We start from the raw sequence: 13590 nt of genomic DNA on the forward strand, positions 1-13590 counted from the left end.
TTTTTTTAAAGGTGCGTTCATGGTTACTAAAGATTTTAAATATTTGAATGTACAGTATAATAGTAACCTCTCCTACGGTTAAATGGTCCAGTAATAATGTCCCTATCTTTGATGTGCGTGAACCCAGTTTGCACCCCCCAGTGGCAAGCCCCATTATTTATCTATACCTTTAGGCACCAAAAATAGGACATCATCATAAACTCATTTCGTTATTGTATTTTATATTCAACCAACACGCTCCGCTTATTTAGGCTGCGGCCAGAGTGACGCTGAGCGGGCGCGATGAGACACATTGCTACAATGTGTGAGGCCAGCGTGAGAGCGAGCCCGTGAGCGCACGGCGCTCGGCTGCTTGCAGAGACAAGTACATTTTGGTTCTGGCGCATCACGTGAGCGGTTCGCCCATTGAGGTAGTTCTGTAGTATTAGATACTTACTACTTTTTATTTTTTTTAGTTTGAATATACATTTAATTTCTATAGCGGGTTCTAGCCACCTCCCCAGCAGTGCAAGATCTTTGTAACACTTTCCTGTTTGTGATATTTGCAAATATTCCCAGCAGTTTGAGCTGCAAACTGTAACAGTAGATAATGTTACCTTTGTAATATAACACTACATTGTAGCTGCTGAGTTACACTGACTGAAGGATTGATTTGAAACTGAAAGGCCGCCATTTAGTGAACCCAGGGAAGCAGGATTTTGCTCATCGATCACAGGAGAACCAATCAATCAGCAGTTTAGCTAATGAGTTTTCAAAAAAGGTAATCAAAGGTGGCATATATCAAAACAAAAATAGTTTAAAAAACAAAACAAATGTAAGCTGCTTGGATTGCCTCTTTAAAGGTTTCCATGTCCATATTGGATATATATTGTAAATATATAAGGATATCCACGCTCGCACTGTCCCATGTGTTTAAGTGCGGGGTATGCGAGTAGGTGACCGGGAGATCCGGAAGTGCAGCCGAAGGAGACTATGTACCAGGTCCGGACCCGTGGAACTCAGTCTGCTGTGTGAGTTCCTCTCTCCTACTGATCCACCTCTCCACCAATGGTAACTCGCGTAGCAGACCTTTGTGACCTCCGCGCGCTTCGTACTTGCACCTTTTTAAGCTACCGTAGTTGTAAGTTTATTTATCTTATTGTAACATTGTCATGTCAACCAATATAGATATTCATATACTGCATCCCCGTGCGCTTTACATAGTGAAATGGTATTATTTATAAGGAGCCAGCATTGCATGTCCCATTACTATGCGACATCAAATATAGGACAAAATGATTACATGAGAATTAATGTATGTAGTATAAAAATGTATTGGTCTGAACCAAAGTGTTTGGATATTCTTTATAGATCCATGCATCCTAAACTAATCCAAAACTGGAAGTAATCCGACAGTCATGACTATTTTAGCTTAAAGAAATAAAATCGCTGTTCCTTATAAGGGAACCTTACCTTAAAAATCGTGTGTGTGTGTGTGTGTGTGTGTGTGTGTGTGTGTGTGTCAGATGCACATGCATACACAAAGTGATGCAGCCGTCGGTGGAAGGGGGGTAGCTCCAGCACCTAACTATACGCTCGCTCCTAAAATTTCTGTCTGGCTCAAGTATTTAATATTTTTGTCCATCCCTGCCTTACTGCATTTTTTTTTTAATTACATTTTTTCCCCAAATTTTTTTAATGTATTACACTTCCCTAGGTTGTTACAACCTTTTAGAGAAAATCACAGTACTGTACATTCTCTTTTGAAATAACCAGACACAAAACGAGTTATGGTGGGTTAAAAAGTGCCAAAAACCCTCCATTGTGCAGTACAGGAAAAAAACACTTTTTGTTACATTCACGTCTCTCACAGGTCTGTGCAGACAGATGACATTTTTTTCCAGTCTGCAGTTCTACCTTTCCCCGTTTTTTTCTTTGCATACAATGCTTCCACTGCAGCCAGGGATTATGGGAAATGACATGCAAATGAGAAGTCTGTCACTTTTCTTCTGAAATAGGCAGACACATTTGTTGCCCGGGGAAATCAAAATCTTTGCCAATCGATTTTGCAGTTTAGATTATTACATTAGAGGAAGTAGCATCCCATGGGGGACATATTAGGTGATGCACTGCGTGCCAATAAGAACTAAATGACGGAGGCTGGATCGCTGACTGTATGTATGTCTTTATTCATATAGCGCCATAAATGTGCATAGCGCTTCACAGTAGTAATACATGTTGTAATCATAAATAACAAATAATATAAATAACAGGTCATGGGAATAAGTGCTTCAGACATAAAAGTAACATTAAGGAAGAGGAGTCCCTGCTCCGGGGAGCTTACAATCTAATTGGTAGGTAGGGGAACGTATAGACAGTAGGAGGGAGTTTTGGTAAGTGTGTCTGCAGGGGGCCAAGCTTTATGTATCATGTGTCCAGGATTATCCACAGTGCTATTCATATGCTTTAAGCAAATGTGTCTTAAGGTGGGTCTTAAAGGTGGATAGAGAGGGTGCTAGTCGGGTATTGAGGGGAAGGGCATTCCAGAGGTGCGGGGCAGTCAGTGGGAGAGGGCTTTAGATACAAAGAGGGTAGAGAGAAGACATCCTTGAGAGGAATGCAAGAGTCGGGATGGTGCATAGCGAGAAATTAGGGCTGAGATGTTAGGAGGGGCAGAAGAGTGTACAGCTTTAAAAGTGAGGAGGAGTATTGAGTGTGAGATGTGGGATTTGATCGGAAGCCAGGAGAGGGATTTCAGGAGGGGAGACGCGGAGACAGAATTAGGAAAGAGTAGAGTGATTCTGGCAGCAGCGTTTAGGATAGATTGTAGGGGAGACAGGTGAGAGGCAGGAAGGCCAGACAGCAGGAGGTTGCAGTAATCGAGACAGGAGAGAATGAGGGCCTGAGTCAGAGTTTTAGCAGTCGAGTAACAGAGGAAAGGGCGTATCTTTGTGATATTGCGGTGGTAAAAGTGACAAGTTTTAGAAACGTTTTGAATGTGAGAGAGGAATAGAGTGTGACCCCTGGGCAGTGTGCTTGGGCTACTGGGTGAATGATCGTGTTTCCAACAGTGATGTGGAAGGAGGTAGTAGGGCCAGGTTTGGGGGGGAAGTATAAGGAGCTCTGTTTTTGCCTTGTTAAGTTTCAGTCGGCGTATGGCCATCCAGGATGATATTCCAGAGACACATTCAGAAACTTTAGTCTGTACAGCAGGTGTAAGGTCAGGGGTTGAAAGGTAAATCTGTGTGTCGTCAGCATAGAGGTGATATTTAAATCCCAAAGATGTGATTAGGCCACCTAGAGAGAGTGTGTAAAGAGAAAAGAGAAGGTGTCCCAGGACAGAGCCCTGGGATACCCCCACAGAGAGATCGATAGAGGAGGAGGTGTTGGCAAAAGAGACACAAAGTACGAAGGGAGAGGTAAGAGGAGATCCAGGATAGAGCTTTGTTCCGAATACCAAGAGTATGGAGAATGTGGAGGAGAAGAGGGTGGTCCACGGTGTCAAATGCTGCAGAGAGGTCGAGCAATATGAGAGGAGTGTAATGACCTCTGTCTTTGGCAGCATGGAGGTCGTCAATTATTTTAGTGAGGGCTGTTTCAGTAGAGTGAGCAGTGCGGAAGCCAGATTGTAGAGGGTCTAGAAGAGAATAGGTGTTGAGAAAGTGTAGCAATCGAGAGAATGCAAGACGTTCAAGGAGTTTGGAGGCAAAAGGCAGGAGGGAGACAGGTCGATAGTTAGGACAGGTAGGGTCAAGCTTGCTGTTTTTGAGATGGAAACAAATCTTTTATTGGATCCTCTGCAACGTAGTATCACAAGGATTGTGAGAGGAACCGCTAATGCGTTTTGCGCATTCGTGCGCTTTGTCAGTTATTTCATGGATTTGCTCATTTATTTATTTGTCTAGCTCTAGCAGAGAGATATATACTTAGTCTAGGAGGGGGTCTGTGTACTCCGTTGTCACGTGGATACACCCTCTGGGAGCCATTAGTTTGTTACCTCTCCTCAACATTGGAGCATATATGACTGACTTTATATATTACATGTTCTATCTTTCATACCTCTATTTTTGATGAACACACAGGCATTAACCCTTTCCAGTCCAATGTCGGAATATATCCGACACTAATATTTTGCCAGTTACGGTCCAATGTCGGATCGTGAGGAGGGGGGGGGGGAAGGTGTGGAGTGAGGCGTGAGGTACCAGGAGCACATCCCCCGCATTCCCCTTGCACAGCACTGATGCCGCACTGATGGCCCCCTGCGCCGATCCGCCCACCCCCAAAGGCTTGCGCCGATCCGCCCACCCCCCCAGCCCTGTGCCGATCCGACCACCCCCCCAGCCCTGCGCTGATCCGACCACCCCCCCAGCCCTGCGCCGATCTGACCACCCCCCCAGCCCTGCGTCGATCCCCATAGGCAGCCCCACGATGACTCCAAGCAGCTGACACCGGGGGTAGAGGGGTGGGGGTGTGTGTGTGTGTGGTGTGTGGTGTATGAGTTTGTGCGAGTGCCGTGTGTGTGCGTGTGTGTGTGTGTGTGCCGCGAGTGTGTGCCGCGAGTGTGTGCGTGTGTGCGTGCGCCGATCCAACCACCCCCCCAGCCCTGCGCCAATCCGACCAGCCCTGCGCCGATCCGACCACCCCCCCAGCCCTGCGCCGATCCGACCACCCCCCCAGCCCTGCGCCGATCCCCATAGGCAGCCCCACGATGACTCCAAGCAGCTGAAACCGGGGGTAGAGGGGTGGGGGGTGTGTGTGGTGTGTGCGAGTGCCACGAGTGTGTGAGTGCGTGTGTGTGGAGTGTGTGCGTGCAGTGAGGAGTGAGTGCGTGTGTGCTGTGAGGAGTGAGTGAGTGCGTGTGTGCTGTGAGGAGTGAGTGAGTGCGTGTGTGCTGTGAGGAGTGAGTGCGTGTGGTGTGTAGTGCGTGTGGTGTGTGCCATGAGTAGTGAGTGCGTGTGGTGTGTGGTGAGTGTGTGTATGCAGTGAGTGAGTGCGTGTGTGCAGTAAGTAGAGTGCAGTGAGTGAGTGCGTGCATGTGGTGAGTAGTGAGTGCGTGTGTGTGCTGTGATTAGTGAGTGCGTGCAGTGAGTAGTGAGTGTGTGCTGTGAGTTTGCGTGCAAAAAAGAAAAGCTGTATGTGTTTTTTTTCCCCCGAACATTAAATTAGACCTACTGGCGCACTTAATGAAAATTAATTGGACCGCAAAGGGTTAATGGCTATCTTCATGGACTTATAGTTTGTGCACTCAGAGCACTGATTGGGAAACTCAGGTGTTCTGATTTTTTTCTACTTGTAGATTATTACGTTGCCTTAGGTATAGAACTGCTGCATTTAATAAAACACAAAATGCAAGGAGGAGCGCCCTTTCAAGGCAGATGACACCTTTAAAACCATTTTATTTATCTTCGATTTATGTATTAATTTGTTTAGTAATGTGTTTTATGTTCCTAGAAATGCTTGTTTCCTTGTGATTATACACACAATGACTAGCACTATGTACACTATTTTCACTTCCTGGAGACGGTCGGTGATTTGAGCCCATTTAATAAGGTCACCTTTATTTGTAAAATGTTATGCACTTTGTAGCAGATCGATTATAAAAAGTCACATTTAATATAATCTATTGGCAGCTTCCGGGGTTAACAGAAAATGCAAGGTTTATTTTAGAATCTTAAAAGAGCAATGTATAAAAGTGATTCAAATTATAAAAGCAACTAAAATGATCAAATACGTTTGTAAATAGTATGATCTTAAACTCAACGCTTTTAAAATTGTCTACAATAGTCTGTATTTTTGTGTTGGGTTAGTATTGCGATATTTACATTCATGTATATAAAATGTTCCACTTCAAGTTGGTTCATTAACATTGTACAGGAGGGCCCCGGGCATGCGGCGGGTTCCGTTCTAAGGGCCCGCCGCAAAGCGAAAATCGCCGGAAAGCGGAACCGACGATTTTTGGCGTATGTGAAAACCGGCAATTCCCCTAATGAGCGTGCGCAACCACCCGTTCTGCGCTTGTGCACCCTCAGCAACCACCCGTTCTGCGCATGCGCACCATCTGCAACCACCCGTTCTGCGCATGCGCACCCTCTGCAACCACCCGTTCTGCGCATGCACACCCTCGGCAACCACCAGTTCTGCGCATACGCGACCTCTGACTTCCCCATTCTGCACATGCGCAGACATGGTGGCCCCCTTCTCTGTGCCACCGTATCGGCTGATCGACGAAAAGTGGGGCGCCGAGAAGAGGGGCCTTGTTGTAGATCAGTTTAAAGGTTTATTAAAGCAATAGATTATATCCTGTTGACCACACAGGCGCATGTTTTCTAAGCAGCGCTATGTCGTACGTATGTACACATTCACACACACAATGTTCACATAAGACGTCTCAAGGTGCATGGACTTAAATCGTGAGGTTTCTTGGATAAAAACACCAGTTACCCTTTTTAGTTAGTAATTAAATTCCTCTTGCATATGGTGTCCCCTGACGTCGTTATTGGGTTTCTGAGTAATTACTTGCGCATGAAAATTTACATTCTGGGTTACGCACACTTTGGATAATTTCTCTGGATTTACATATATACTGTTGATGGTGTTTATGGGAAATATGATTTATGATCCTCCAGGGTATCCGTCTTTATGTATCATATCACAGATTTTGGTGAATTACTTTATCATACAACCTGTCTCTTGTTTTGTTATTCCAGGCAATAAGAGTATTCTTCATGTTACGTTCACTGTCGCTAGAACTCCGAGTGGAACCAGAGACGCGGTTACCCTTGACGAGAGAGGGGGGTCTCATAAAGACAGATGATGTTTTAGACCTAAGTGAGTATCTCTTGAACTACAACTCTTTAGAATGTTCCATTCATCAACAATGTATGGAAGAGTTCAGATATATATAGATATATATATATATATATATATATATATATATATATATATATATATATATATATACATACATACATATATACATACATACATACATATATACATACATACACACACACACACACACACACACACACACACACACACACACACACACACACACACACGCTGAGAGACCCGGCGTTGCCCGAGATGGGAACCGTGAATAATTGTGTTAATGATCCAGGAGGGCATGCGGCGTACAGTGAAGTGTGTGGTCCCTGGAGGGGGCTTGTGGCGTCCACCGGGAGGTGTTGTGTTTGCGGGCTCGGTGCGGCTTTGGGGGGGGAGGCGGGGGCCACGTGAGGGTTTTTTGGGGGGGTGGCCGGGATACAGGAGGGCTTGCTGTGTGTACGGTGGTGGTTGCGGGCCCTCCGGAGGTAGGGGTTGCGCTCCACGTGCGTGGTTGTGATGCGGGCCCTCCGGAGGTAGGGGTTGCGCTCCATGTGCGTGGTTGTGATGCGGGCCCTCCAGAGGTAGGGGTTGTGGCATCCTCCGGGAGATGTTGGCTTTTTTGCTGACTACGTGCATTTTGGGGGGGTTTGGCGGTTGTGGCCACGGGAGGGTTTGGGGGGCGGGTGTGTGGGCTACGTTAGTGTTTTGGGGGTGTTGGCCGGGTTACAGGAGGGCTTGCGTCGTACGGGAGGGGTTGCGCTCCTCGGGAGTGGTTGTGATGCGGGCTTCGGGAGGCTGTGTGTGTGTTGGGGGCGGGGGGGGTTGCGGGCTAGGGGAGGGTGTGTTGCGGGCTCCAGAGGGGGGACTGTGTTGTCCGGTGGTGTCGGTGAAAGTGATTAGCAGTGTGTTGCGGGCTACTGAAGTCCGGGTGGGGGGGGTTGCGGACTAGGTGAGGGTGTTGTTGCGGCCTCCGGAGGGGGGAGTGTGTTGCGTGCTAGTGGAGGAGATGCGGGCGTTGTCCGGTGGCGATCAGGTTATGTGGCGGTGCAAGTGAGTAGCAGTGTGTGTATGTTTGCTGGGGGTGTGTGGTGTTTTTGCGGTGAACGTGCGTTCCGGCGTGGTTGTGTTGAGGTGAAGGGGAGGGCTGTTGGCAGGGTAGGCAGGAGTGTGTGCGGGTGGTAGAGGGGCTGCGGTACCGGGAGAGGTCTGGCGTGCGGTCGTGGTCTGCATTGGTGGGGGGGTGGTTGTTAAGAGGTGGTGGCCGTCGGTGTGTGTAGGTGATCGTGCGGTGTTGTGTGAGGGTGGGTAGTGTTGCAGTGGTGAAAACAATATATATATAGCTAAGAGTCTGTACCTGATTCAGCAGTTCTTTTGGTGGTATCAGGCGGTGAGTGTTTTGTGGGTTGAGAGGTGAGAGCTGTGAAGCGTTCCCAGAGCAGTGAGGGTTAGGTGCTGTGAAGCGTTCCCAAAGCTCAGTGAGGGCTGGGAGAGTGTGGCAGTGGGGTCGGTGTGTTGGCTGCAAGCCAATGAGGTGTGCGGGGGCGGGCGTGGGGCCAAGGGAGCTATGTCATTGGCCTGAGCCAATGGTGTCGGTGCCAATGAGAGGTGTGCGGGGGCGGGCGGGCCAAGGGAGCAATGTCATTGGCCTGAGGCGGATTGGCCTGAGGCGGAGTGACGGGCCAAAGGTCCAATGCGATTGCCCCTAGACACAGGGAACACACATACGACGGTTTGAGAAATATATATATATATATATATATATATATATATATATATATATATATATATATATATATATATATAGGTTGCAGACCTGCCTAAGACATGCAGATGAGCATACAGTTATATTTGCGCATATATATATATATATATATATATATATTAATTAAAGCTGGCCTTAATAATAAATTGATGTTTAATAGGACCTTCATTTTATGGAGGATTAAGTGTCTATTAAGTGTCTAAGTTATGAGCTTCCTGGAAGTCAGAAGGACTCACCAACTTTTTGTTCGTTTACTCTTCTGAGAAATGCATACGTACTTAAGACACCCTCTTACATTAGTTTGTTTTCTATCACGTTTAACCCTTCCACTGTGCATTGCCTAGCAAAGGTGTTGTATTATAAATCAAAGTTGTTAAATCCTGCTTTTCTCTACTGCCACCTTATTTGACCATCGCAGATGCCAATATTCTCTGCTTTCGATCTGGATTGCTTTTGTGACCCAAATATTAGAGGAGAAAAACATCAGACGGCAAGTCATTTGGGCATTATAGCTACATTCATTTTCTAAGCCTATTGAGCAAAGAGGAGTTGGTCATTGGTTTTCTGACGCTAATCTACTTGGTTTGTTTTGTGCAAGTAGAAACTTTAGAACAGGGATGGCCAACTCCTCTCAAGGACCACCGACTGGTCATGTTTTCAGGATATCCCTGCTTCAGCACAGGTCTTCGACTGAACCACTTATTGAGCCACCTGTGCTGAAGCATGGATATTCTTAAGTGAAAACGGAGGGTGCGCTCTATACTACCTGTGACATTGTTCTGTACAACGAATAGCTGTAAGAGAGACCTTGAAGTTAATAGAACTAGTGAGAATAGAACCAACAAACGTTGGCGATTGAGGGAAATTCCAATGTGTGTGAATATGCAGCTAATCAGATAGCTGGCTCGGGGATCACAGGATATACATGGAAATAGAGAAGCGCAAAATTCTCATGGTAAATTGGTTTTAGTAAAAGGTATATATAAACATGCACATAATGAAAGACACGTGAGGCGTAGACACTTGCTAGATGTGTAAATATAACCACCAATGATGGAAAGTTACCAGACTCCCTTGGTGGTCATAGGTAAGTATTGGTCCCGTGAATGGAGCCACCAACGCGGCGGTGAATGAGAGAGAAAGAGTGTCCAGATTTAAACAGCCCTCCTGTAGGGAAAGCACCTGCTCCCGGTTGGAACGATATAAGCACTCTCGTTCTAGGTGAGAGGCCAGTCCTGTTCTAGGTGAGAGGCCAGTCCCGTTCTAGGTGAGAGGCCAGTCCCGTTCTAGGTGAGAGGCCAACTCTGCGGAGTACGCCACCCGCTCTTGATCTCCAACAGGTATACCCTCCCAGTGTGACAGGGGAGCCTATCTTCTGCAAGTGTCTGCGCCTCTCGTGTCTTTCATTATGTGCATTTTTATATATACCTTTTACTAAAAAACAATTTTCTATGAGAATTTTGCGCTGCTCTTTTCTATTTCCATGGATATTCCTAAAACCCGACCTGTTGGTTGAGGACTGGAGCTGGCCACGCCTGGTTTAGAACATCTAACTCTTGATTAATGGGGCCTATTCATTAAACTGCTACACTAGTGTTGGTGTAAAAACATGCATTTTTGCACAGAAATTCATCTCTGTGTATTCAATTCTCGCAGGTCCAAACCGTGCAAAACTTTGCATGCATACAAGGAGATCTTGCAAAATGAGGTATTCACAGACAATTCCAAAAGCGGTGAGATTGCATTTTCCACTGCAATTCTCACCTGGATGTGTCACCTCGCCCAGTCAAACGAGTGAGGATTTTGAGGAAAGCCATGAGAAAATAGTCCATTATAGTAATATCCCTCTTTTCTTTCTTACCGTAGACACTCCCAACCTACTCATCCCTACTTTGATAACTCCACATTTTTAGCGCAGATAATTGCGTTCTGTTTTCTGGTGATTTTTGCACGGCAAATCTGGTAGTTTAGTGAATAGCCTCCAATGAGTCAAAAATTCTAAATGAGATTGATATCAGTCACATTTCTTACTGTGATCCCTGCGAAGGAGTGAAAGTGAAATAAAGGTTTAAACTTTTAATAGGGGTTGAAGCACTTACACTTTAAAACTAAATGCATGATTTATGGCAGGAACCCCTAAAGAAACACTTCACAACGTCTTTATCTGTTATATCATGTCTTGGCTTCCCTATGGTTATTAAATATGCTTTGAAGTTGCTTACCTGTTGCTGGAGAATAGTTCAGTCCCATTCAAATTAGTCTAAATCTTCTCCAGTACAGCAAAGCTGCCCATTGTATGTAAAAAATAATGATGTTTCTGTGTACAGGGCTGGAAAAATCCACTCGTCCCCTTGTCCGGGAGAAGTGCAGCCTCCGTTTCATTGGACCGCGTGCTTAAAAGCGCTGGGTGAAGACAGCTTGCCTGTCATTCACAGCAGGAGCCTCGATACTTGCACCACACAATAGCTTGCGTCTGGCTCCTCTAAGCGTGTGGCATTATGGGACGCGAGAGTCGAGGCCTCCGTCGCCGAGTTACAAGCACGCTGCCTTCACAGAGCTGGCCCTTTAGCGCCTTTTTAAGTACGCAGTCCAATGAAAAGGAGGCTGCATCTTACACTTCTGGCTGTTTTTTGATTTTGACCCTTGCTGCCTCATTGACGGTGGGTGGAGGGGTCTGTGGGTACTGTGTGGGCATACGGGGGGGGGGGGGAAAGCAATGTGGGTATAAGGCTGTGTGTGTGTGTGTCTGTGTGTGTGTGTGTGTGTCTGTGGCTTGATTCTGTGTAGGTGACTTTGTACCTGGAGTGGTGAATGTTAGTGTTAATTGGGGGGGCCATCGTCCAGCGGAGGATTGACAAGGGCTGAAGGGGGTGTGTGTGTGTTTTACCACACACACAAAACACACACACCCATTACTATTACTGTTGGGCTCCAGTGGTGTGTGTTACAAAGACAGTCCTTACTATAATAGTATGTAATCATGTTGTGATGATATTTTGTCGCTCAATGCAGTGAAATGTTTCTACCTTATAAATTAAAGCCAATCGTACTCGTGCATTTTCCTTGTTCATGTTGCTGTGTAAAAGGAAGATTAGGACATTGCAAGTTTTCAGATCATAAAATGTATTTAAGAATATTTTACTAGCACACTTGAATTCCTTTTTATTATGTTCCGTATTTAATAAGAGCTCTATTCATGATTTAGGGCAGGCAGTCTAACCGCTTTTTAATAATAATAATAATAATAATAGCATGTTCTTGTATAGCGCTGCTAATTGTACGCGGCGCTTTACAGAGACATTTTGCAGGCACAGGTCCCTGCCCCATGGAGCTTACAATCTATGTTTTTGGTGCCTGAGGCACAGGGAGATAAAGTGACTTGCCCAAGGTCACAAGGAGCCGACACCGGGAATTGAACCAGGCTCCCCTGCAGCAATCTCAGTGTCAGTCAGTGTCTTTACTCACTGAGCCGCTCCTTCTCCCTTTTTTGTCAGTAAAACCACATTGAGCAACAGTCCGAAGCATTTTCGTGGGAGATTTGCAAGTATTATGCAAATTCTCGAATTTGAATGTGCAATTACAGTGTTATTGCATATTTTGTATTAATTTAATACTGGTCAGTCATCACTTGGGTCAGCGACTCAGTCATGTATGGGAAGTAGAAGGAAAATTGAGTGAAGTCTTCTGGGTTCACTTTGAAGTCTTCCCACAGAAACCCCTATGGAGACACTTAATTACAATTTTGTTGGAAGGAGACTTAACATATTTCTATGATAAAGGAATAGACACCCTACTCTGTGGGAGTCTCAGATTTGACTCCTCTACCTGAGATGATATTGATTATGGATTATTATTTTTACCGTAGTTTGTAAAGCTCAACCCCCTTATAACGCTGTGCTTGGGTCCAAAGAATCGCATCGCGTTATAAGCTGATTGCGTTAGAAATGATGTAAAATTGTGTGCATTGTACAATAAAGTATTTTAGATACCAATAATAGTGTTGTAAACTATTCATAAATACGAAAATTGGGTGCCACACTTGCATTGCATTATAAGCGGATTCGCGTTTTAACGGATCACGTTATAACTGGGTTGAGCTGTACTTGCTTTCTCTTTATTGAAGCTCCAAAATGTATACATTGTGCCTTGCGTAAACTTTCGGCCGGTCTGTGTAGTTATACTGTTGCTGTATGCAATGTTTATTTCCATAAGGGTGAAAAAAAATGTACAACTTTATATATACTTTTTTGCTTTCTACCCCCATAATTGTAGAAACTGCTTGGGTATCTGGCACTTTTCTTTACATTTTGAATTGCACGACTGTAAGACTTGGTGGTATGTTTAGGGGAATCCAGTTAAAAGATACTACTGATCAATTTTAATTGATTACAGATAGCCAGTCAGGATCACTTAACAGAGTTTGTTCAAGCAGCTCCCTTATTAACAATTTACTGGCAGTATGTCTGTAACTAACTCAATTTAATACATTATGGTATGCCGTTTACTGAAACAGATTCAATCAAATGATAAAAATCAGGATTTCTGTTGGAACAGCACTTTCTAATTTTAGAGAACACAAAAGTATTTATCTTTATTCACAATTTATTTTCCTTCTCTCTAGTTTTAACTCCAAATGTATTTTTATTTCTTACTTTCTACCAGAACTCGTATCTGCGTAATGTGCCCAATTGGGTACGATCAGAAGTGTCAAGTAGTATGGTTTATTGGGTAGATTACACAATACTATACATAGGTATTGCGAATAGACTAAATCCTCCCTTTGCAATGTCGTTGGATGCTGGGGTTACGAGAAGATGGAAACAGCTGCTCACATTTCCATGACCTTGCCACTCCCTGTAGGACAATATTTACTGATCTAAATCGGTGATTCCTTTCCGTCTTCTCGGAAATCCCCGGCCACGCCAGGTTCCTGTGGCAACCACCCAACTTTCTCTTCATGTGCGCAAATTTGGTACATTCACCTGCGTGCACGTGTCACGGGAGACCAGGCAATTTACACC

The 13590-nt window shown here is 45.1% G+C and overlaps 1 protein-coding gene across 14 annotated transcripts in view; it reads left to right on the forward strand.

The window, feature by feature from the left end:
- CLEC16A (C-type lectin domain containing 16A) overlaps window positions 1-13590 on the forward strand; it is a 304859-nt gene that overhangs the window by 120742 nt on the left and 170527 nt on the right. For all 14 annotated transcript variants that reach the window (XR_012787369.1, XM_075565357.1, XM_075565356.1 and 11 more), the window contains one exon: window positions 6687-6807. Coding sequence is in view for 13 of the 14 variants with exons in the window: in XM_075565357.1 (XP_075421472.1) it covers window positions 6687-6807 (121 nt within the window). In the remaining variant the exon portion in view is untranslated. The remainder of the gene's footprint in view (window positions 1-6686; window positions 6808-13590) is intronic.

Source organism: Ascaphus truei, chromosome 11, assembly GCF_040206685.1.
Source record: "Ascaphus truei isolate aAscTru1 chromosome 11, aAscTru1.hap1, whole genome shotgun sequence".
NCBI lineage: Eukaryota > Metazoa > Chordata > Amphibia > Anura > Ascaphidae > Ascaphus > Ascaphus truei.